Genomic DNA, 25,113 nt, shown 5'->3' on the forward strand with positions numbered 1-25,113 from the left:
ATCTGGAGTTGGTTCTTCCCTCTGCTTGTTTCTTAGGCTAATCACGTTCCCTTAATATCCTCATTTGGAAAAGGAGGGAATTTGACAAGAAGAGACTCTCTGGAGTCTCATTCAGCTCAAAATCCATGATTCTCTGGGTTCTAGTCCATTGGAAAACAATTCCACTCTGCCACAAGGCTGTATGACTTTGAGCAAATAATTTCTTTTCTGAGTCTGTGGGAATGAAGAAATTGGATTGGCTGATCTTGTAAGTTCCTTACAGCTTTCACACTCTATGACACTAGAATACTAAAAACTCATGTTTTTACTAATACTATCAAATGAGATACTTGCAAAGCATTTAACACAGTAGTGGCACATATTAGGGGCTTAATAAATGCTTAATTTCCTTCATACTTGTACAGCCCTTTGTCACACAGTTGCTAAGTATTTGAGGACAGATTTGAATTCAAGAAGATGAGTTTTCCTGACTTTAGCAATGGCATTCTATCCATCACACCACTTAGCTGCCTAAAACATTTTCCTAAAACAATTCAATTCTCTCCTCCATCACTCTTTCTTTGGCAAGGGGTTTTGTGTCATAGACCATTTTGGCAGTCTGGTGAAGCCTATTGGCAATTCTCAGACTAATGTTTCATGGTTTACTATTATATTAATCATAATTCTAAAGTCTTTCAAATTTATTCTTCTCTTTAATCATGTTGTCATGTGGACCTGGAGTCATTAAGACCCAAGTTCAAATCTGATCTTATATCTCTGAGTTCTGTGTCCCTGAGCAAGTCTCCTAACCTTTATGCCTCAATTTCCTCAATTGTAAAATGAGGATAATCAATAGCACCCACCTCACAGGACTGTTATGAGGATCGAATGTGATAGCTAATATTTGTATAGGTCTTAGCACAGTGCCTAGAACAGAGCATTCACTTAAAAAATGTTTGTTTCCTTCCTTCTTTTATTGCATAATTTGCTTACTTCACTATACATCAGGTCATAGAGATTGTCCCAGTTTCCTCTGAAACTGTCCCTTTCCTCATTTGGGGGGCACAATAATATTCTGTTACATGCACACATCACAATTTGATAAACCATTTCCCCAAAGGTGGGCTCTCCCTCAGTTTTCATTGTGGGACTTCTACCAAAAAAGCCCTATCAGTATTTTTATTCATGTGGAACCTTTTCTTCTTTCTTTGATCTCTTTAGGGTTATAGGACTTAGAGTGGCTTAGCTAGATCACAGGACACACACAGTTTGGAAACTTTGAGGCATAGTTCCACACTGTTTTCCAGAATGGATGGACCAATTCACCTCTCAACTAACAGAACCAATGTGCCTGTTCTACTGCAACCCATCCAACATTTATGATGCTAGGTCATTATTTCTTTTTCTTTTGGGAGAGATGGGTAAATGCAACAACTTTATTGAAAGAAACATGACCAGATAGTTCCGAACTTACAATAAGGTTGTGTTTCAAAAGTTTCCATTCAATTCAACAAATATTCATTTAATTAAGTACTTAGTCAAGGCAAAACACAATGCTAGGTCCTGGGGATGGAAATATGAAAATAAAACACTTATATGGGAATAGGTCTGGTAGGCATATACAGCAAGGAAGACAAAGGTGGAAAGAAAAGCCCAACATTACATGCCAAGTGTTTATACTAGCACTTTCTGTTGTAGCAAGGAATGGAAGATAAAAGAGATGCCCATTGATGGGGAGATGGTTAAAAAAATTGTGCATGGCTATAATGGAATATTATTTCACTGAAGGAATGTAGAGAGTACAAAGAAACCCATATGTATATGATTTATATGAACTGATACAAAATGAAGCAAAACTAGAAACATTTTATCCACAATGGTTACATAGAATAGGTGAAAATAACCCCCTGAAATCAAAATCAAATAATAGCTACCATTTATACAATGCTTTAAAGTTTGCAATATGTTTTAAATGTGACTTATTTGATCTTTAGAACAACCTTATCAGGTAGATGCTATTATTATCCCAGTTTTACAGATGAAGAAACTGAGAGAAGTCAAATGACTTGCCCAGAATCACACAACAAAGTATGGTTCTAAGGCAGGATGTGAACTAAGATCATCTGACTCCACTTCTAATACTTTTTCCACTGTGCCACCCAATCCCCACTAAATGTTATGTAATAAGAATAAAGGCCAATCTTGGGGCTGAAGATGAGAGATGACAGTGTTCTTACCTCCCTTCTTTGCAGAGATGGGGGGACTCTGAATGTGGAAAACCACATAGTGTGTTTTCCAGCTCAAACCTCCCTTTCTCTTTCACATTCACTTTCCTCATTTGTGAAATGGGAGGGTTGGGACTTTCATGAGGCGGAGTCAAGATGGTGGCCTAGAAGGAGCAGAAGTTCAGACCTCTGAATAAACTTCCTTACCGATCACAAACTGAATGCTCCTAGGGGACTGAAAATCAAACTGAACAACAAGACAGAGCCAAGGAACCCTCCTGCTGGACTCAATTCAAAAGGTACGCTGCCCCAAAAGCCTGAAAATAGCATCTTGAAAGCCAAAATCAACCAACTGGAAAATGAGGCAAAGGAGATGAAAAATGAGGCCAAGCAGATGAAAGATGAGGTGAAGAAGATGAAAGATGACCTCCAAAGAAAATCAGACCAAAAGGAAAAGGATGACCAAAAAACTAACGATGAAATCCAGTCTTTAAACCAGAATACAACAACTAGAATCAAGTGACCTCACAAGGCAGCAGGACACTATAAAACAAAACCAAAAGAATGAAAAAATTGAGGAAAATATGAAGCGTCTCATTCACAAAACAGAGGATTTAGAAAATCGTTCAAGGAGAGACAATTTAAGAATCATTGGTCTAACAGAGGACCATGACAAAAGAAAAAGCCTGGACACAATACTAAAGGAAATTATTCAAGAAAACTGCCCCGACATTCTAGAACAAGAGGGAAAAGTGGAGATTGAAAGAATCCACAGATCACCTCCTGTACTTGATCCCCAACTAATAACACCCAGGAATGTTATAGCCAAATTCAAGAAATATCAGACCAAAGAAAAGATATTACAAGCTGCCAAGAAGAAGTCATTCAGATACCACAGAACCACAGTGAGGATAACGCAGGATCTGGCTGCATCCACACTGAAGGACCGAAAGGCATGGAATATGATATTGCAGAAAGCAAGGGAACTAGGTCTACAACCAAGAATCAACTGCCCAGCAAAACTGACTATATTCTTACAGGGGAAAGTATGGGCATTCAACAAAATAGAAGAATTCCAAGAATTTGAAAAGAAAAGACCAGATCTGAACAGAAAAGTCAATGCCCAAGCACAGAATTCAAGAGAATCAACAAAAGGTAATTTTTTTAAAAGGGAAAAAAGAAAAACAAAACAACCCTTTTTTTAAAGAGACTCAATAAGTTAAAATGTTATGTATCCCTATAAGAAAAGAGGTCATTTGTAACTCTTAAAAACTGTTATTGTCACCTGGGCAGCTAGAAGAATTACACTTAGAGGGAATAGTAACAAACTGTATAGGATGAAAGGACAAGACATAAATAGGTATATAGATATATGCATGCATAAATACATATACGTGTATGTGTGTGTGTGTATATATATATATATACACACACAACTAGAGCTAAAAAAGGGTTAATACTAAAAGAAATGGGAAAAAAACAAATGGGGGTAAATTTATATGTCACAAAGAAGCTCATAGTGGGAAGGGGGAGAACATCAATACACTGGAAGGGTAAAGAGGTTAGAGATAGGAAATACTCAACTCTTATGTGCTTTGAAATTGACCCAAAGAGGGAAGAACAATCCAATCCAATCCATTGGGGCAGAGAATAGATTTGCACCCTTTAGGGGAGTAGAAGGGTAAAAAAATGGACTGGTTGGGAGGGAAGCAATACAAAGGAAGGAGAGGTGGGGGTAATTTTAGAAAGACTACAGGGAAAATAAGGGGGGGAATAAGAAGGGAGGGGGTATAAAGGGAAGTAAAATAAGGGTGGAACTAGGGGGACTGATTAAAAACACACATTGGTGTAGCAGGAAATAGTGAAAGAAGAAAAGGCAGGACCAGGAGTAGAAATCAAAATGCTGGGAAATGCACAGCTAGTAATCATAACTCTGAATGTGAATGGAATTAACTCATGCATAAAATGCAAGCAAATAGCAGAGCAGATTAGAATCCAAAACCCTACCATATGCTGTCTATAAGAAACACACATGAGGAAGGTAGAAATGCATAGGGTGAAAGTAAGAAGATGGAGCCAAATCTATTGGGCATCAACTGATAAAAAGAAGGCAGGAGTCACAATCATGATATCTGACAAAGCCAAAGTAAACATAAATCTAGTCAAAAGAGATAGGGAAGGTAATTACATCCTGATAAAAAGTAGTATAGACAATGAGGAAATATCTGTACTCAACATGTATGCACCAAATGGCATAGCATACAGATTTCTAAAGGAGAAACTAGTGGAGCTCAAGGATGAAGTAAATAGAAAAACTATACTAGTGGGAGAACTGAACCTTCCTCTATCCGAACTAGATAAATCAAACCAAAAAATAAGAAAGAGGTAAGAGAAGTGAATGAAATCTTAGAAAAATTAGAGTTAATAGACATGTGGAGAAAAATAAATAGGGACAAAAAGGAATATACCTTCTTTTCAGCAGCACATGGTACATTCACAAAAATTGACCATGTATTAGGGCATAAAAACATTGCAAACAAGTGCAAAAGAGTAGAAATAATAAATGCAACCTTCCCAGATCATAATGCAATGAAAATAATAATTAGTAAGGGTACATGGAGAGGTAAATCAAAAATTAATTGGAAATTAAACAATACGATTCTCCAAAACCAGTTAAAGAACAAATCATAGAAACAATAACTTCATTGAAGAAAATGACAATGATGAGACATCCTTTCAAAACCTATGGGATGCAGCCAAAGCAGTACTGGGGGGGGGGGTAAATTTATATCCTTGAGTTCATATATTAACAAATTAAGAAGGGCAGAGGTCAATGAATTGGGCATGGAAATTAAAAAACTAGAAAGCGAACAAATTAAAAATCCTCAGATGAAGACTAAATTAGAGATCCTAAAAATCAAAGGAGAAATTAATAAAATTGAAAGTCAACTATTGATTTAACAAATAATTCTAGAAACTGGTACTTTGAAAAAGACAAATAAAATAGACAAAGTACTAGTCAGTCTAATTTAAAAAAGGAAAGAAAAAAACCAAACTGACAGTATCCAAGATGAAAAGGGAGACCTCACCTCTAATAAAGAGAAAATTAAGGCAATCATTAAAAACTACTATGCCCAATTATATGGCAACAAATATGGCAATCTAGGTGATATGGATGAATACTTACAAAAAATATAAATTGCCTAGACTAAAAGAGGAAGAAATAAATAACCTAAACAACCCCATATCAGAAAAAGAAATTGAACAAGCCATCAAAGAACTCTCTAAGAAAAAATCCCCAGAACCAGATGGATTCACAAATGAATTCCATCAAACATTCAAAGAACAACTAATCCCAGTATTATACAAACTATTTGAAAGAATAGGCAAAGAAGTTCTACCAAATTCATTTTACAACACAAACATGGTACTGATCCCAAAGCCAGGCAGGTCAAAAAGAGAGAAAGAAAACTATAGACCAATCTCCTTAATGAATATAGATGCAAAAATCTTAAATAGGATACTGGCAAAAAGACTCCAGCAAGTCACCACAAGGGTTATTCACTATGACCAGGCAGGATTCATACCAGGAATGCAAGGATGGTTCAATATTAGGAAAACCATCCACATAATTGACCATATTAACAAGCAGACTGACAAAAATCACATGATCATCTCAATAGATGCAGAAAAAGCCTTTGATAAAATACAACACCCATTCCTATTGAAAACACTAGAAAATATAGGAATAGAAGGGCCTTTCCTAAAAATAATAAACAATATCTATCTAAAACCATAAGCAAACACCATCTGCAATGGGGATAAACTAGAATCCTTCCCAATAAGATCAGGAGTAAAACAAGGATGCCCATTATCACCTCTATTATTTAACATTGTACTAGAAACACTAACAGTAGCAATTAGAGAAGAAAAAGAAATTGAAGGTATTAAATTTGGCAATGAGGAGACCAAGCTATCACTCTTTGTGGATGATATGATGGTTTACTTAAAGAATCCTAGAGAATCAACCAAAAAGCTAGTTGAAACAATCAACAATTTTAGCAAAGTTGCAGGATACAAAATAAACCTGCATAAGTCATCAGCATTTCTATATATCTCCAACACATCTCATCAGCAAGAATTAGAAAGAGAAATTCCATTTAAAATCACCCTAGACAATATAAAATACTTAGGAATCTATCTGCTGAGACAAACACAGAAACTATATGAACACAACTACAAAACACTCTCCACACAAAACTAGATCTAAACAATTGAAAAAACATTGATTGCTCGTGGGTGGGACAAGCTAACTTAATAAAAAGGACAATCCTACCCAAATTAATTTACTTATTTAGTGCCATACCCATTGAACTACCAAAAAACTATTTTACTGAATTAGAGAAAACGATAACAAAGTTCATTTGGAAGAATAAAGGATCAAGGATATCCAGGGAAATTATGGGGGGGAAATGCAAAGGAAGGAGGACTTGCAGTCCCAGATCTCAAACTATACTATAAAGCCGTGGTTATCAAAACAATTTAATATTGGCTAAGAATAAGAAAGGACGATCAGTGGAATAGACTTGGGATAAATGGCTTCAGCAAGACAGTCTATGATAAACCCAAAGATCCCAGTTTTGGGGACCAAAACCCTCTATTTGATAAAAACTGCTGGGAAAATTGGAAGACAGTATGGGAGAGATTAGGTTTGGATCAACATCTCACACCCTACACCAAGATAAATTCAGAATGGGTCAATGACCTGAATATAAAGAAGGAAACTATAAGCAAATTAGGAAAACACAGAATAGTATACTTGTCAGATCTTTGGGAAAGGAAAGACTTTAAAATCAAGCAAGAGCTAGAAAAAATCACAAAATGTAAAATCAATAATTTTGATTACATCAAATTAAAAAGATTTTGTACAAACAAAACGAATGCATCCAAAAGTAGAAGGGAAGCAACAAATTGGGAAACAATCTTCATTACAAAAACCTCTGACAAAGGTCTAATTACTCAAATTTATAAAGAACTAAACCAGTTGTACTAAAAATCAAGCCATTCTCCAATTGATAAATGGGCAAAGGACATGAATAGGCAATTTTTGGTTAAAGAAATCAAAACTATTAATAAGCACATGAAAAAGTGTTCTAAATCTCTTATAATCAGAGAAATGCAAATCAAAACACCTCTGAGGTAGCACCTCACACCTAGAAAATTGGCTAACATGACAGCAAAGGAAAGTAATGAATGCTGGAGGGGATGTGGCAAAGTTGGGACATTAATGCATTGTTGGTGGAGTGGTGAATTAATCCAACCATTCTGGAGGGCAATTTGGAACTATGCCCAAAGAGTGCTAAAAGACTGTCTGCCCTTTGATCCAGCCAAAGCACTGCTGGGTTTATATCCCAAAGAGATAAGGAAAAAGACATGTACAAAAATATTCATAGCTGCGCTCTTTGTGGTGGCAAAAAATTGGAAAATGAGGGGATGCCCTTCAATTGGGGAATGGCTGAACAAATTGTGGTATATGTTGGTGAAGGAATACTATTGTGCTCAAAAGAATAATAAAGTGGAGGAATTCCATGGGGACTGGAACAACCTCCAGGAATTGATGGACAGTGAGAGGAGCAGAACCAGGAGAACATTGTACACAGAGACTGATACACTGTGGTACAATTGAATGTAATGAACTTCTCCATTAGTGGCAATGCAGTGACCCTGAACAACTTGGAGGAACCTACGAGGAAAACCATTATCCATATCCAGATGAAACACAGTGGGAGTAAAAACACCGAAGAAAAACAACTGCTTGAATGATGGATCAAAGGGATATGGTTGGGGATGTAGACTGGAAATGAACATCTTAGTGTAAACAACAACATGGAAATAGGTTCTGATCAAGGACACAAATAATTCCCAGTAAAATTGCACCTTGGTTGTGGGAAGAGTGGGTGGAGGAGAGGGAGGGAAATAATGTGATTATTGTAACCAAGGGATAGTAACAATTGTAACAAGGGATAGTGTTCTAAATTGACTAAATAAATTAATTCAAATGGGAAAAAAAAAAGAAATGGGAGGCTTGGACAAGTTACTCTAAAAAAAATCCACAATTTTACATTTTATTTATAAGGGATGGCTCTCTGGGAGGAGGAGGTAGTACCAGGCAGGATGACATAGGAAGTGTAATCGATGTGAAAAAACGAAAGTCATGAATAAAAGTCTATCTTGAAAAAAAGGCAAGAAAGAAAATAAATGATATCCGCTGATGTATTATTTAATTTTGCTTGGCTCCTTCTTCCCTCCTCTTTTTTATTCTTTGTGACCCAGTTATCCTCAAACTCTTTTGGGTCATAGCACAGAGTATTTCTGACTGAGGAATCATGGCACACTGAGCATTACACCTCAATTAAGACTGGGGAGATTTGCTCCTATACTGTTTCCCTTCAATAAAAACAGCCTTTTTCATCAATTCTTTATGAGTTCAAGGTCTGATGTGTTTTGAGATTGTGTGTGTGTATTGTATTCATTTTTTATTTCTCTATCAAAAAGTCCACTGATACATTTGTTGAGTAATAAATGTATATTAGACAAAAATTCTTTATAAATGTTCTTTTATCTGAGATGTCAATAGCATCCAAGATTTCCCAGCAGCACCCTGACCCAAACATGACTTGCTGGTGTACCAGGGAGAACATTGAGAACTTCTTTCATAAGAAGTTCCTTTTCTAACTCTTTGAGAACTTCTATTATAAGAGATGGATCTCTAGATGGAGAAGAGAAAGCTATAATAGGAGATAAAGATCAGATAAAAACAAAAGCTATGAATGATTTTTTTAAAAGAGAGAGGTAGTGTGATAGAGATAGAACTAGAACCCAGATATCCTGACTAATTATCCCATTATGCCTATTCAAAAGACCATATTATACATTCCTCAGGAAAATTATGATCCTTTGGATAAAATAAATGCATTCTAGATATTTAGGATATTTTAAGAAATATTTCAGTCAAGAGAATTCCATGTCCTAAATGAGGCATACAATTGGAATAAGTACAAATAGCAAATTTCTATAATATTTTTCAGAGTATTGCTTTTCATAAGAAAAGCTAGCATTTATAGAGCACTGGAAGGTTTATAGAGCATTTAATATTTTATAATTTGATCAATACCAAAGAGCTAGGTATTATTTTTTTCTTTCATCAAGTAGATTAAATAGGCAAAGAGACATTTCAGTTTGATCTAAGGGAAAACTTCTAACAATTAGAACTTTTCTATATTTGGATGGGGCAGGTAGTGGATAAAGCACTGGGCTAAGTCAAGAAGACCTAAACTCAAATTTGCCACTGTGAATCTTGAAATTTCTCAGACTTGTGAATGTTAAAAAAAATTCCCCATTGGGGAATTTTTCATTGGAGCAATTCCCTATTGGGACTATTCCCTATTTTAAACAGTGAAGCTACTTAGATCTAAAATGTGAGAACTCTACTTAGATCAGAAATGTGAAGACCTCTATTCCACCCATACTTAAGACTGCTTTAGGGGAGAAAACTCCTTGCTAAACAATGAAAAATACTTAAACCCATACTTAAGCCATGCCTATTTTTAGAATTAATACAAAGGGGTGCTAAGTACCTATAAAGGTCAGGCAACTTGTGAACTTACAAGGAGCAAAGAGTAAAAAACTTAGAGATTCTAGCCTACTCAGGTGTGGATTACTAAAAGGATTAGTCTACTCAGGTGTGATTTCAGAATGGGCTGTCCTTTGGAAAACATCTACTGTGATTGGTAGATGGAAGAACTTAGGGGAGGTGACATAGGAGAAAACCCCCTGTATAAGAAAAGGACAGGCTGTTGAAAGAGATACACAGTCTCTTGAGAGACAGCCTCTAAGGAGGTTGTTGAGAGAAGGACAATCTCTAAGGAGGTCTCTCAAGGGAGGCTGACTCTGGCTGGAACTCCCTCTGGGGAGACTCTGTCCCCTGAATCTTCGCTTGAACAGATCTTATGGTGAGTGATAAAAGACTGATTGATCTCTCTCTCTTAAGACTCAGGTCTAGGCCATGTTGGCTTAAGGCCCTTTATACTTATTCCTTTCTTACTCTTTCTCTCTTTCTTTAATTCCTCATTGTATTATTAATTAAATTCTCTATAAAACCCAGTTGACTTGGGTATATTCATAATTGGGAATATTTCCCTGGTGACTACCTTATATTTGATTTAAAACAAGACACTGTAGTGAAAACATATTTTCTGCAGTCACAATTTACTCACCCACTCTTATATTTATCACAATTTATATCTTCAACCACTTTAACTCTTACAGTTTATGGCATCCACTCTTTTAAATGCCACAGTTTATGGCTGACCACAAAATTGGTGAGAAAACCCTCAAAAATCTTTTGTGAAAACTCTTTCCTTTCTCTCTTTATTACTTGCTCTATCAGTCAGTTTTGGTTTCTTTTTTAACTTGGCTTCAAAAATACAGCTGCAAGAACGGGTGAGTAAAAAACCTTTTTGATTCTCCTTAAATTAAGCTGTTTTAGATCTTAGCAACAGGGCCCTAAGGTCCTGGCTAGCAACTGCCTAAATTAGGATGAGAAAAACCTGGGAAAGCTTTTGACCTTGTCCTGCTTCCCACGTGTTTACTTTAGAAATATGGAGTTACAGACAGTTCAGAACTTAGTTAACAACTGGCGTTTCAGTAAATACTTTGTTCTTTTCTTAGTACAAGCCTTGGTCTACAACTTACTTAACAGCTGGCTCATCAGCTCCATGACCAATCTTATAAATACAGAATTCCTTGTCTCTCTGAAAGGGCTCATCCCATGGAACTTATGGCAAAATTTAATCAACATACTACTTTCCCTTGAGTTTTTGATTATTGTGATTATAATATTGTATTTCCTTGAAGAACTCATTTCTCAGTCAAACCAACAAATTGCTCCCTCTAATATCCAACAAATTGTAGAACTAAATACTTGGCAGGAGCTTATAGAAGAGCTTATGGAGGAACGTCATGGGGAGATCATAACTTTTATGAGAAGTATTAAAAGAGAGTTAAGAACATTATCAGAAACTCTGAACACAGCTCCTCCTGCCAACTTGGCCTTAGAACCCCCTGCACTTAATCAAAACACCCCTTCCCCTGCCCCCTTGGCCTCAGAAAATCCTACAACCTCAACTCTAAGTTCACAACCTGCCAATGCTTCCGAACTCACACCCTCAACTCTAAGTACACACCCCACCCATGCTTCCAACCTCTCACCCTCAACTCTAAGTACACACCCCACCCACACTTCTGACCCTAATACCTCCACTTCACACCTTACTGATTCCTCTAATTCTAACACCTCTGTATCCTTTCACACTTCTTCCTTGGCTCCTCCTTCTCACCTTACACAATCCACTTTAAGTTCACATTCCAACCTAAATTCACACCCTACCTCTGATTTTTCTGGCACTATGGGACAACAACAAACCCTCTCCCTAAGTGTGCCCAACTCTTCTATTTCTCCTCCTTACCCAACTGAGAATGGAGCAAGAAGCCTAGAAACAGGAGTACCAAATAATTTAGAAAGTTTATTTCCTTTAAGGGAAGTACCCACTTTTAATAAAAATGGAAACTTGGTATCTGTAAGACATCAAACACCTTTTAGCCCTGAGGATTTAAAAAAGTTGAAGGAAGAAAGCCATCATTTGAGGACGAACCAATATTAATTTTAAAAATATTAGAGAACATATTCAGAACTTTTGACCCCACTTGGTTGGATGTTGAAAATTTATTAGAAGGATTATTAACAAAGAGAGAGAAAAATAATCTCGTCTCTCTGGCTAATAAAAAGCGGGGTAAAAAAGGAAGTTATTGGCCAACTGAAGATCCCAATGTTGAACTAGATCACACAAAACTAAACCAGGCCAGAGAAGCATTATTGACAGCCATGAGAACTTGCTCTGATAGACCTGAAAAATGGTCAAAATTTGAAAGAACCCGACAAGATATTGATGAAACACCCTCCCAGTTTATGGACAGACTTATTGACGTAGGAAATACATATATAGACCTTGATTTATCCAGAGAAAGAGACATTAGACAAATACGTAGGCAATTTGTTAAGAATTGTTGTTCAGTGGTAAAAGATTACTTTAAAACTAGCTGTCCTAATTGGGACTCTATGGACCTTGAAGAATTGAGGAGAGTAGCAACCTATGTTTATAAAGGTGGTGTAAAAAGACCCGAGGAAGACGATACATCAGTGAAAAATCTAAAGAAAGAAATTGAAATGTTAAAGAGACAATTGAAAAATAAAGGAGAGACTATAGCCCCTTTGTGGGAATTCACAAATAAATCAGTAACTTGCCACTTCTGTGAGAAGAAGGGCCACAAAATGATGGAATGTAGAACCTTTCTTAAGATGATTGGAAGGAATACACAGTTTAATAACAATTTTAGAAATAACAACTATAGAAATGATGATAATGGTCATAGAAACCAGAATTTTAGAAATTCTAGAAATTATAATAATGACTATGGAAATAACTATAATGAATATAGAAATAAGAACTTTAGAAACCAAAATTATAGAAATAGGAATTGGGAAAATAATGACAATGCTCAAAATGAAGAAAATTATAATGACCAACAAGAATATATGAGAAATGGTGCTCATCCAAAAAATACTCGAGGTGCTAATGACCCTCAGAGAGGTGCCCTTCAGGAGGGTGCCCAAGGAACTTCCCAAATATAATGAAGGTGATTCTTCTTAGATTGTATTGATTTTGTTGATATTAATTAACCTTTTTCAGTTTTGTCTCCACTCCAAATAGTAGGAAAGGATGAACAAAGAACTTAAAACTATGATTGGAAAATTATGCACTGACACCCATTTAAAATGGCCTGAAATTCTCCCTCTGGCCCTATTTTATCTTAGAAGCAAGCCTAGAGGAGACTTACACATATCACCATTTGAGATGCTTTTTGGACATCCGCCTATACAGGCTAAGCCTTTCTCCCCGGCTTATACATCGCTATTAGGGGGAGATACTACTATTGCTTCCTATATACAGGAGTTACAGCACAAACTACGTGAACTTCATGAATCCGGAGCTGCAGTTCAAGCCGGACCATTAGACTTTTCTCTGCATGACCTGAATCAAGGAGATAAAGTTTATATTAAGAATTTCAAGCGAACTGGAGCAACTCAACCTTCATGGGAAGGACCATTCCAAATATTGTTAACTACTCCAACATCTATAAAGGTTGGAGAAAGGGACTCTTGGATTCATTGCTCACATGTGAAGAAAGCATCTTCTACTGAGACTGATTGACTGTAACCTATCGCATGCATTGGAGATAATAATCCATAGACAAATGGATGCTGTTTTTTGAGAACACATTGAATTACTAATTTTTCTTTAATTTTATTATTGCTTTTCTTTTGATTAGAATATTTGATTTTTTCTCATTTTTTATACTAAAGGTACATATAATTAATATTATTTTCTGCAGTAATAGAAGTTAATATATATATATTCTTGCTGTAATATCAATATATACCTAAAAACTAACATGCATCTGTATAATCAAGAAAAGAAAATTCCCACCTTGGCTGTTTTAGAAAATATTTGTCTTATTCTGTAGCTTGAGTCCATCATTTCTATGTCAAGAGCTTACTTACTAGACTGTTTTCTCATCAGTCTTCAGGCATCACAGTTAGTCAGATTATTAATCAGAAAGTTCAACTTTTTCAAAGGTGTTTTATTTTAGGTGGGATAAGGGTTGGGTCAGAGTGCTGGACTTGGGAGTCAGGAATACCCGAGTTCAAATTCCATTTCAGATGGCTGTGAGACCCTGGGCTCATCTATAAAACGGAGATAATATTAGTATCCAATTCCCAGGCCTGTTGTGAGGATGAAATGAGATATTCATGAATGTCTCTGCAAATCTTAAAGTTCTACATAAATGCTAGCTATTATACTTTCATGTAAATCATTTCAAGCTTCTCAGAAACTTTTGTAATTTCTTACCATTACTATAGGTGGCTAGGTGGTGTAGACAGGGCTCTGGGCTCAGAGAAAGGAAGAACCGAATTCAAATCCTGATTTAGACTCACAATAACATCTGCCTTACAGGACCGACATGAGATAACACAGGTGAAGTTCTTGACAAACTCCAAAGTGCCATATAAATGTTGGCTCTATTATATTCCATTACATCGCTATGTCATAATTTGTTAAACCATAACTCAATTGATGGATACCTGATTGGCACAGAAGGGATTGCCAAAGAAGGGCATCAGGAAAAATGGCACCCAAGTTGACTCTTTAAAGGAGCCTTTAAGGATTTTAAGAAGTGAGGAAGGAGTGGATTTCAGACCTGAGGATCAGCCTGTGCAAAGACAGGAAGGTGGGATACAGAGGATGGGCAAAACCGGGAGGTCCCCTCTGTTGTAGGATCTCCACTCAGTTTCTCCTTTTATGATACTGTTCAAGACAAAACAAACCTTCTTTCCCAGGATTCCAATTTTTCAGACGCAACACCATGAGCCAGCTATACACCACTCTAGCACAAATCATGCTAACTGTAGGATGTGTCAGAATGGGAAGAGCATCATCCTTGAACTTTTCTACTACACATTGTCCTAATAATCTGAATTCAGTTTAGGACCCATTTTTGGAACAATACTATAACTGGTGAGGTAGCTCTGCTTGCATTTGAGACCATCCAGGAAGTTTCTCTTATTTTTATTCCAATAGAGAAGCTGGGATGGGAATTAGAATCTCAGAACATATTTAGGAGGTGTGAAATCTTGATCTTGCAGAATTTTGAATATGTGCAAAGAAAGAGCTACCCTTGGACAAGTAAGGGAAGCAAAAGAGTGGGATGTCATGATTATGGGACCTGAAAGTAAGGAGACTTGGGTTCAAGGATCAGGTTTCGCCATATATTGGTTGTGTGACTGTGGGTGAGACATCTAGTTTCTCTTTCCTTATCTATAACATGGAGATAAGGATAGTAGAGTTCTCTATCTACCCCAAGGTTGTTATGAGATAATTTATGTGCAAGTGCTTTTTTTTTTTAATGGTACGAGTAGAAACCAGACTTCTTCAGAGTTGATATAATTGGTTATTTCACCACTAGATGGTGATGATGATTTTTTGAAGCCTCCCAAGAGGTCCTTCATTCTCCCAGGTCAGGAGTGGTTGGAAAGCCCCTGATGGAGATCTGGAAGTGTGTGAACTCCCATTCTTTAAAATTACAAATGATGAAAAAGTAAGACTATTAAAATGCTTCTCAGAACACCAATGGAACTATGCTCTGGATGGTCTGGTTTTTCCCTCCAGTTTGCAATCTCTCCTCTGCTGGGAGCCATCAAGTCAAGATGTTTTGACACAGTCACTTGTGGAAACCAGGAGGTCACAAAGTGGCTGCTAGGAAGAATGGAATCAGCCACTGAACCCCCCCCCCCCAGTGACTTTCCTTATTAACGTCCCCTTATTATGGGAATTTCTATGATTATTCCCCAGGAAAAATAGATGAGAGCAACATGCTTGCAGGATTAATACAGATGTCCCTCTCTGTTCCCCCCAGATTATCACCAGGAGATCCCACCTACAAAGTTAAACCTAAGGATTCTTATGTGCCCACTTAGATAGAACCCTCTTTTCTAGACATAAAAACTTCTGGCAAATCTGTGCTTAGAATTCCCCAACCTAAATCTGGGCCATGTTGATTCTACCCTCTGATCCCGCACTTAGCAACAATGTTTTGTTGACTATCTCCTTAGGCTTCGTCTCTATTGTTAGGAACTATGGAAACATGTATGTTGAGAATGAAATTGTGTGCCAAGTAGATATGTGACCATGAGGGTATAAAATAAACACAAGCCTCAGTCAAAGTGGAGCAGTTTTTCCTGTGAAACCTGTGCTATGGGCTGAATACAAAACTGTGTCCCATTCATCATTCCGCTGACATCGTCCCACCTCCAAGACCCCATCCCCTATGGGAGGCAGGACCACCCCACAGCACTCCTCTGTCCACAATCTCCCATATATCCTCCACAGAGGGTCCACAGGATAGCCTTTCTCTAGTTCTATTAACCTTGCATCAATACTATTGGTGTACATGGGCTCTCCGTGCCCCCTTCTCTTGCCAATTTTTTCCCCAGTCACACGTTTCTCTAATGATATCTTTCTCCTCACCTACCATTTTTTCTTAAACGTAAAATGGTGATTTTCTCTAACCCAATTCTAGATGAAATTCTTGTCCTGAAGTGTGAGCCTGATTAAGATTAATATTTAGAAAGAACATAAATCTTGTAAGCATAAAAAATTCTAAATTAATTAAATAAAAGTTTTCAAAAAAAATAGTTCCTAAAGTAGTCTCAAAAAAAAAAAAGATTAATATTTACCCAACAGAAATGGAGTTTTGATCATTTAAGATAGAAGACTGGAACCTATTTCCTGTCAACAGTTTTCAACTGACTTGAGAAACCTGGCTGATTTTCTCCCTTTTGTTTTCTATCTGGCTTTCCTAGAGCATGAGCAAAGTTTTAAAGCCACAGCCAGATGTCTCTCTGGCTATAAATACCTTTCTGTCAGAGAGGGCATTTTCACATAATTCTGTTAAGCATGCTGTGCCCCGTCCTAACTTTTGTGTGATGGACCCCCTGAGAAGTCTAGTAAAGCCCCTGGACCCTCTATCAGAATAATGTTTTTAAATATATAAAATAAAATACCTAGAGTTACAAAGTAAATCAATTATATTGAAATTCAGTTACATTAAAAAAAAAACAAACAAAAACAAAAAAAAACAGTGACCCAGTGGATTCCAGCTGAATCAGGAGTCTAGAAGACTTGAGTTCAAATTTGGCCTCAGATACTTACTAGCAGTGGGACTCTGGGCAAGTCACTTAACCTCTGCCTACCTTGGTGTCTCCAACTGTAAAATGGGAACAGTAGCACATGCCTTCTAAGGTTATTGTGAGGGATCAAATGAGGTTCTTAATTGTAAAGTGCTTAACGCAATGTTTGGTCCGTGATGAGCATTTTATAAATGTTAGCAATTATTATTACTGTTTATCTGCCCATTATGGAGGAGCACCAAATTGTTCTTCTCTCTATCTCTCGACCACCTCCTACCTTTCCCCCCTTCTTACTCCTGAATTCCTTAGTCCCTTCAAAACACAACTTGGGGACCATCTTTTCTACAAGAAGCATCTTCTGGTCCCAACTGCTAGAACTCTCTTAACCTATCTTACTTATATTTATTTTGGACTCATTGATTGAAATCCTTGTTTATTCTGTGTTGATTCTATGTATATGTAAATAAGAACATGCTGGCTCCCTAATAATGGACAGCTTCTTGGAAATCAAGATTTCACTTTTTGAATTGGCATTCATAAGCAACTGGACAGACACATGGATATTTCACGAATGTTTGTTGACTGAACAATGAACTGTCGATGATGTCTTTGTTAAAAAGGAAAAGAATAGATTTAAAGAGGGGGTAGGTAATGATGGATATCAAAAAGATTTGTTTATAAGAGAAAATCTAGGGACTAAAGGGATAAATCATAGTGTAGATCACCTGGTATTTTTGTGGAATTATACTCTAGACCTCTAGAACAGGAAGAGGAAACAGGTAGGAGATTTGGGAAGGGTCATTGTGACAGGAACATTTCTCAGGCTTATCTGCCAAGTCTCTGCCCCGTCTCTGCCCCAAAGGCACAGATCCAAGGAATGACCTTTGAGAGCCAGCTCATGAGTAGCTGAGATGTGGACTCTTTCAAGGTCCCATTCGTATATGAACCTGTACAGAGCAATGTTACAGATAAACTTCATTAAATCAGAGCCTGCTCTCCCCAGGAACCCGTAGCCCTAGGTTTTGGGGAAAATGTTTGTACTTCTGTTCCGTGATTGCCACTTGGCAAAATTCAAAAATAGAACAAGACCAGTGTGGCTTATAAAACCTTGGCTTGCCTTCATGCCAAAAAGGAGAGAGAAAATGGCAGAGACTGACATTCAGCATAGATTTGGGAGAACAAGTCTCAAAGTGAGATCAGAGACCAAAAAAAAAGTTAAAAAATCAAATAGGTAAGATCCCCTGACTGCAAAGGGATAGGACATTTGCAAGGTGGTTCAAGAGCTGGTCTTGAAAGGGGAAGAAGCTGAAGTCGATGCACTCCCTGACACACACCGGTTGTGATTCTTGGTGCGCATTTGTCTCCAAAGTCTCTGACATCGTACATTGCAAAACAGCTGCTGATCTGCAAAAGTCGTTTCTGCTTTGGGAATTCCCACCACCAATGAAATCACAAGTCCGGATCATCAGGATGGAAAGAAATTAGAGGAAGCAAAGAGAAACAATTCCAGTGTGGGAGCAAATGGAGCCCATCTAAAGAAGTCGTAACGAATGGATGCCCAAGGCTCTTCTAGTCCAAATTTTGACTTTAAATACATGGTGTCCAATATGCTAAAGCTCACAAGAGGTTTAAGATGGTGACAAATGTTAAGTGTAAAATAAAAGACATAGAAAAAATGTAAAAAATGTGGGGGGTAAGAGGAAGATCAGAAAAGGAACAGAATATTGGCATGGGTAGATGGGATGATAGAAGAAAAAGTAGAATTAAACTCTTATTTTGTATTTTCTCCAGCAAGGGAGAAGATCTTCAAAGAATGGGACAAAAGTGGTTAACGGGGAATGGGGACTAAAGATAAGTAAGGTTAGTTGTCACAAACAACTTCAAGTTCTCACGCTTGTATACACCACATTCCAGGGTCATAAATAGAAACACCTCTGTTCCCCACCCTCCCCCCATCTCCCCAAAGACAGGTGTAATGGTGGAGCTGCCTTGGGAATCGAAGACTCAAGAGTACAAGTCAAATGGTATAGGAATGGAGGAATTGTCCTAGTTTTCAAAAAGTGGCCACCTTTGCATTTGATGAACGAGGGGAACTTGGTTTTGAGTGCTGACAGAAATATTAATTTTTTTTTTATAATAAACCCTTACCTTCTGTCTTGGAGTCAATACTGTGTATTGGCTCCAAGGCAGAAGAGTGGTAAGGGCTAGGCAATGGGGGTCAAGTGACTTGCCCAGGGTCACCCAGCTGGGAAGTGTCTGAGGTCAGATTTGAACCTAGGACCTCCCATCTCTAGGCCTGGCTCTCAATCCATTGAACTACCCAGCTGCCCCCAGAAATATTAATTTTTAAAGGGATGATTTGTAAAGATTTGGAAAAGTAAACTGGGAAAACTAAGAGGCAAAATGGCTTTATTAATAAGAAATTATGCCTGGCTAAATTAACTTTCAATTTTGATAGTTGACTAGTAGACAGAGGAAAAATGCAAGATACCTAGATCTGAAATCATTGAGTAAAATGTCTTATATTACACAGATTGAGAAGTGTGAGCTGGAGGAGGCCAAAATCAAGTGGATATGAAAGTGGTTTTTTACCAGGATCATGGATAATCATATGAGGGGATGGAGTGCCCATGGACATTTTATCAGTGACTTGGATGAAAACACATCAAATGTTATTTTTGTCAAATTTGAAAATGTATGAAGTTGGAAGGGCTTGCTAGTATGTTAGTTAATGGTCTTAGTCTTGGTCTAGGGAAATGAGTACTAGAGTACTAAAGGCATATCTGGAGTTTGGTACTTTAAGTGAATATTTTGGTTAAGTCATCAACCAACATGGTGGAAAACCTCTAGATAATGTTATATGAAAGATCACGTAGAGGAATCTGGGATGTTTAGACTGAAGCAATATGTTAACTATCTCCAAATATTTGAAGGGCTATAAAATTGAAAAAAATACTAGACTTGCCCTGCTTGGTCCCAAAGGGTATAAGCAGGAATAATAGGTGGAATTTTTTATGAAGCTAATAAACTGAGGTTTGATACAAAGAAAAACTTTGAGGCAAAACTGCTGGGCAAACTGGATCTAACCTACACAGGCAAAAAAGAATCCTACTTTAATTCACTCAGAAAGGAAGTTTCCAAGAACCAAAACAAACAACACAAGCATCCAAACATCATTTAACATTTTAAGAAGCACCAACTTAAAATTCTCTGGATTATTAATCTATGATAAGAAATAAAAGGCTGGAATCTGACTTAGCAAAAAGCAAAGGAAACTGGGTTGCCCTACAAAATAATACCATATGAAACCTAGCACATTCCTTGGGGAGACAAAATACTTTTTTAGCAGGAACATAGACTTTGAGTGATTCCTCCTGAGAAATACAGTTGCATAGATATTTTAACATACTCATTGACCAAGAGAAACTGAACAAGGTAAACAAGTCCAAATGGTAATAAGCCAATTCAATAAATATTTATTAAATAATTACTATGGATGTTCTATATGCTGGGGATATAAAGGCAAAAACAAAATCTTTAATGCCAAAGAACATACATTCTACTAGAAAGATATGATACATATAAAAGAAAATACAAAATACTTACAAAAAGCAAATATAAATCACTAAATGAGTGCTATCAATGTTCATGTACTATTAAAAAAAATAGAACTTCCACCTTATTGAGGGAACAAAGATTAAAAATATGAGCAACTAATTCTATGGATGGGGGGAATGCTGGGGGAGAGCGAGGAGCTTAGAATCTGGAAATGCAAAGATCCAATGGGTGTGTGTGTGTGTGTGTGTGAATGTTTAAATCTCCTAAACTATACTTTTATCTGTGCTAAACAAGGGAAAGATGGTAAAAAATTACAATAGCAAAAAAAGAATCTAGAGATTTGAGTCAGAGGAGGAGGGGAGGATCAGAGTAGGGGGAAAAAGGAGATGGTGTGGGTAAGAGCAGAAACTGGGGGTGGATTGTTTTAAGCAGAATGAGCTATATAGTACTTGAATGATTTTTTTAAAATTAAGGCAATATAAGAGTATTTGATGGAAGGAAAAATAAACATTATAAAACTGAATGTTAATGGAATTAGCACCCCCACTGTGGAAAAAATTACAGAACGGATTAGAGAAAACAGAACCCAACAATTTTTTACATACAAGAAACACACTTAAAAAACAGGGAAACAGATTTAAGGTGAGGGGCTGAAACAATATTTATTATCATACTTCATCTGAATCCAAAGGAGTTGCAATCATGATTTCAGATAAGACAATAGCAAAAATGATACTGTGAAGAGTGACAAATAGGGAAGCTACATTATGATTAAAGGCACCATAGATAACACAATATCAGTAGTAAATAATGTACAGCAAATGGCATAGTAACTATTTAAAACGAAAAATTTACTCAAATGTAGAGAAATGTGAGACAGTAATTTTAAGAGACTATTCTTTCAAGTATTGCATGGGAATATTGATGTATTTGTTTCTTAGGATAATGGTACATTTACAAAAACTGAACATCTGCCACAAACATTCATAAATAGATGCAGAAAGGCAGCAATTATAACATACTTTTACTGGATTTGTTAGCCAAATTTTACCTGGACCCTGTAACCTGAGAGTATTGATATGCACCTTGGAAAGGGTCCCTCTTGGAAAGGAAACAATTGATTTGTCTCTTACTGTGCTGCAGGACCCAAATAGCCATGGGGCATCTGGGGATATAAATACGTGTTCCTCTGGACAAAGGTGGTGGCACATTTTATAGCCCATCGCTATTTTGGGGCCTTATTATGACAAAATTCCCGCACGTAGGATTTGGTTCTGGTTATGAAGAAACAGTAGGGTATGATAATAGATCATTTTTTCTCAATTATATTGTTTTGTGGTTCACAAAGAGCCTCAAATACATCTCGTTTGCACTTCACAGGAACTCTGTGAGAGAGATGATAAAATATTATCTGAGGAAGATTAAGGGTCGGAGATGAGGTGGTTCTGTGCCTGGTGTTAAATAGCTGATAAACATCAAACATCTACACTCTTTTCTGACTCTGGTTTAGTATTTTTTCCTTCTTACTACATTCCCTCCTTCCTGTAGTTAGTCAACATTTTGTTACGCCCTTACCAGGTGTTTGGCCCTTTGCTAGAATATACTGAATTTGGAGCTGGGTTTAAATCCCAGCTCTGCTACTTACTGCCCAAATGGCTATGGACAAGCCACATCACCTCTCTTGGCCTCAGTTTTCTCATCTGCTTAAAGAAAAGGGGTGGGGTGGGGTTTGGGCTTTTGATCTCGACAATCTTCCAATTTTACTTGCAGGGCTACTTGGTGGAGAAGGGATGGGACAAGTTCTGGACCCCGCAGAACTATGAGCAACAGATGAAAGTTGCAGCCAGGTCCTATATGAGGAGGAAAACTTTGTCCTCATTTGAGGAGGTTTTCCCCTCACCAGGCACCTCAAAGGGCAGGCTCAATGAGTATTGATTAGGGACATGGAAGGGATTCCTAATCAGGTATGGATAGCCTTTAGTCTCTCCTTCTTTAGAGTATGATCCTAAGTTTTAGAAATGAGGGAGGCATTAGATGTCATTAAATTCAACCTCTTTGTCTTTACAGGTGGAAGAAACTGAGGCCCGTACCAGACAAAGCACATTGTTGCTCCGAGTTGTTTTCCATGATTTACAACTTAAGGCATGCTTTAGATACACTGTTTTCCCGGTTTTGTCAGAAACAGAGGTTTTATATAAGGAAAAAACAAATGCTCTATTCCATCTTATGTTTGAAAAATGTTGGGTCGTCTTCCTTTTGCCTGAAAATAAAATGAAGCTTTTTTATGCTTCAGTAATTGCAAAGGATGCATGCTACTATGTGATAAACTCAAAGTTCAAAAACTAGACGAACAAAAAACTCAAAATTTCATAAATAAGACCTGATATTCTCGAGCATACTCACGGGCAACTAAGCGCATTTCCAGTATGCAAATTCACACATTTGATCTTTTAGTTCCTCCTTTAATCTGTGGCATGTACGAGTGACCAAAAGATGATAAATAATTCCTATTTATGTGAGACCGAGACTCGTAATGGAAGCTTTCTCCCAAAATGACCCCATGAGGTAGATAGCACAAGTATTATTATCTACATTATTACAGATAAGAAAACCCGGAAAGTTTGTGTAACTTGCCGAGATACACCAGCAGTATATGTGTGAGGCAAAGCTTGAACCCCAGTGCGTGGACTCCAAGCACATGGCTCTTTCTGCTATACCACAATGCGCTTCTCAGGAAATAGAAGATTCCCAAGCCACAAGAAAATGAATTTTTATAAACAATGTACTTGAATTAATAACATAAAAACATGGTTCAAAGCAAAACTTCAGCTCTAACCTTTTGATGAATACACAACTGCACACATATTTATTTTGTATTTCCAATTTTATTTTTATTATTCTCTTATGGAATGCTAAATTTAATGTTACAATGTAGCCATAACGGCTACTGAAATGTGACAAATGTCCCCATCTAAATGCTGTCAAACAGGCTAACGTTTTATGTTATTAAACAAAACACGTGTGATTTTACACAGCAGAGGCTCTGGTGGTCTTTAAGTTGGTGCCAAGTGCAGGACAAGCCACGGACCTCAGACAAACTGGAATTCTATACATATATACACGCTTATTCCATATATGTATTACGCAGACATGCACACCTTTCTCCCTCTCTCTCTCGCCCTTTCTCTCTCTGTGTACATGTATATACATGCACATCTATATCTACAGACATATACTCCACCCTCCCCACTGGGCTATCTTGGAACTCTGGTGGTCAGCCAGTCCGTCCTCCTCATTCCCAACAGTTATTACTGCCCAACAGCTCCATGATTTCAGCACCTGTATTCTACCCCTGGGTGTAGTATAGGTATTTCTATGTATATAGATATGTCTCTTCATGTATATCTATGTATATAAAAGGAAACTTTTTCCTCAAGTCATGCACTAGTACAGTAAACAGTCTTTTCAGCATAGGTTTTTGGAATTCTAAACAGTGTAAAATCTAATTCTGGAAAAACTCCTATTTGTATACTTTTGTATACAGCTTTTAGTTACAAAAAATATATTATATATATATATATTTATATACGATTGAAACCTATTGAGTACATATGTTCTTTGAATCAGGCTATATTCTAGCCTTTAGATAAATTAAAAAAGTACACCCTCTTAACAGGATGTAAAAGTGGCCTTAAAAAGCCCATTACCTGTATTTAGAATAACCCATAATATATCTTTAAAAAATCGACAAAATGATGTCAAAAAGATTTGCATTAAATATACAAAGGTTTGCATACCGATACCTAGTTCAATTCCTAACATTCGTTCTGGCTTCTAAGATTGACTGATATTATGATGACTATCTTAAAATTATGGCTCATCTGAATTTCTGATAGTGAAAAATTCTATCGTTTTTAAATCATAAAAACAAGTTCCGTTTAAAAGGAAAAAATGTACATGAACAACCTAAAGTACTCATGGAAATGTTCCTGTACAAAGTGACGGTGTACACCACGACATGCGGGCTCATTCCCAATGAGAACACCATTTGGTAGCGTGTGTAAACCCTGTGTGGCTCCCCCTCTCTCTGGGTCTCCTCGGTATATAAAATTCAAACCACTTCACATTAACATTTAAGTTTAATACAGTGCAAAGTTTTAAGACAGAATCACTTGTCCCCCCCTCCCCTGTGGAACAAGTTCCAGAATCACGCTGATTCTTTTTCCAATCTATTTACACAATGAGCATAAGCTTTGAAATGTGCTGAATATCAGCAGAAATGTAATTAATCTAGCAGCAATTGCCTTAACAAGTACTGTCAGTTATTTGAGAGAATGCATGAAATTGTCGAGACTGTACTCGGTGTCGTATTGATCCTGATCCCAAAGATCACTGAGGTTCTCCAGGACTGATTTCATACTTGCTTTTCCAGAAGTTGTCGAGGTATTTGCTTTTTCTACTTTTCCATCCTTGAAAGAGAGAATG

At 37.1% G+C, this 25,113-nt stretch overlaps 1 protein-coding gene across 3 annotated transcripts in view; it reads right to left on the reverse strand.

The window, feature by feature from the left end:
* Nucleotides 1-23,493: 23,493 nt before the first annotated feature.
* BTAF1 (B-TFIID TATA-box binding protein associated factor 1) overlaps nucleotides 23,494-25,113 on the reverse strand; it is a 118,524-nt gene continuing 116,904 nt past the window's right edge. For all 3 annotated transcript variants that reach the window (XM_007478817.3, XM_007478816.3, XM_056802580.1), the window contains one exon: nucleotides 23,494-25,097. In XM_007478817.3, the coding sequence (XP_007478879.1) occupies nucleotides 24,951-25,097 (147 nt within the window). In that variant the 3' untranslated portion in view covers nucleotides 23,494-24,950. The remainder of the gene's footprint in view (nucleotides 25,098-25,113) is intronic.

The sequence above is a fragment of the Monodelphis domestica genome, chromosome 1 (assembly GCF_027887165.1).
Source record: "Monodelphis domestica isolate mMonDom1 chromosome 1, mMonDom1.pri, whole genome shotgun sequence".
NCBI classification, from domain to species: Eukaryota; Metazoa; Chordata; class Mammalia; order Didelphimorphia; family Didelphidae; genus Monodelphis; species Monodelphis domestica.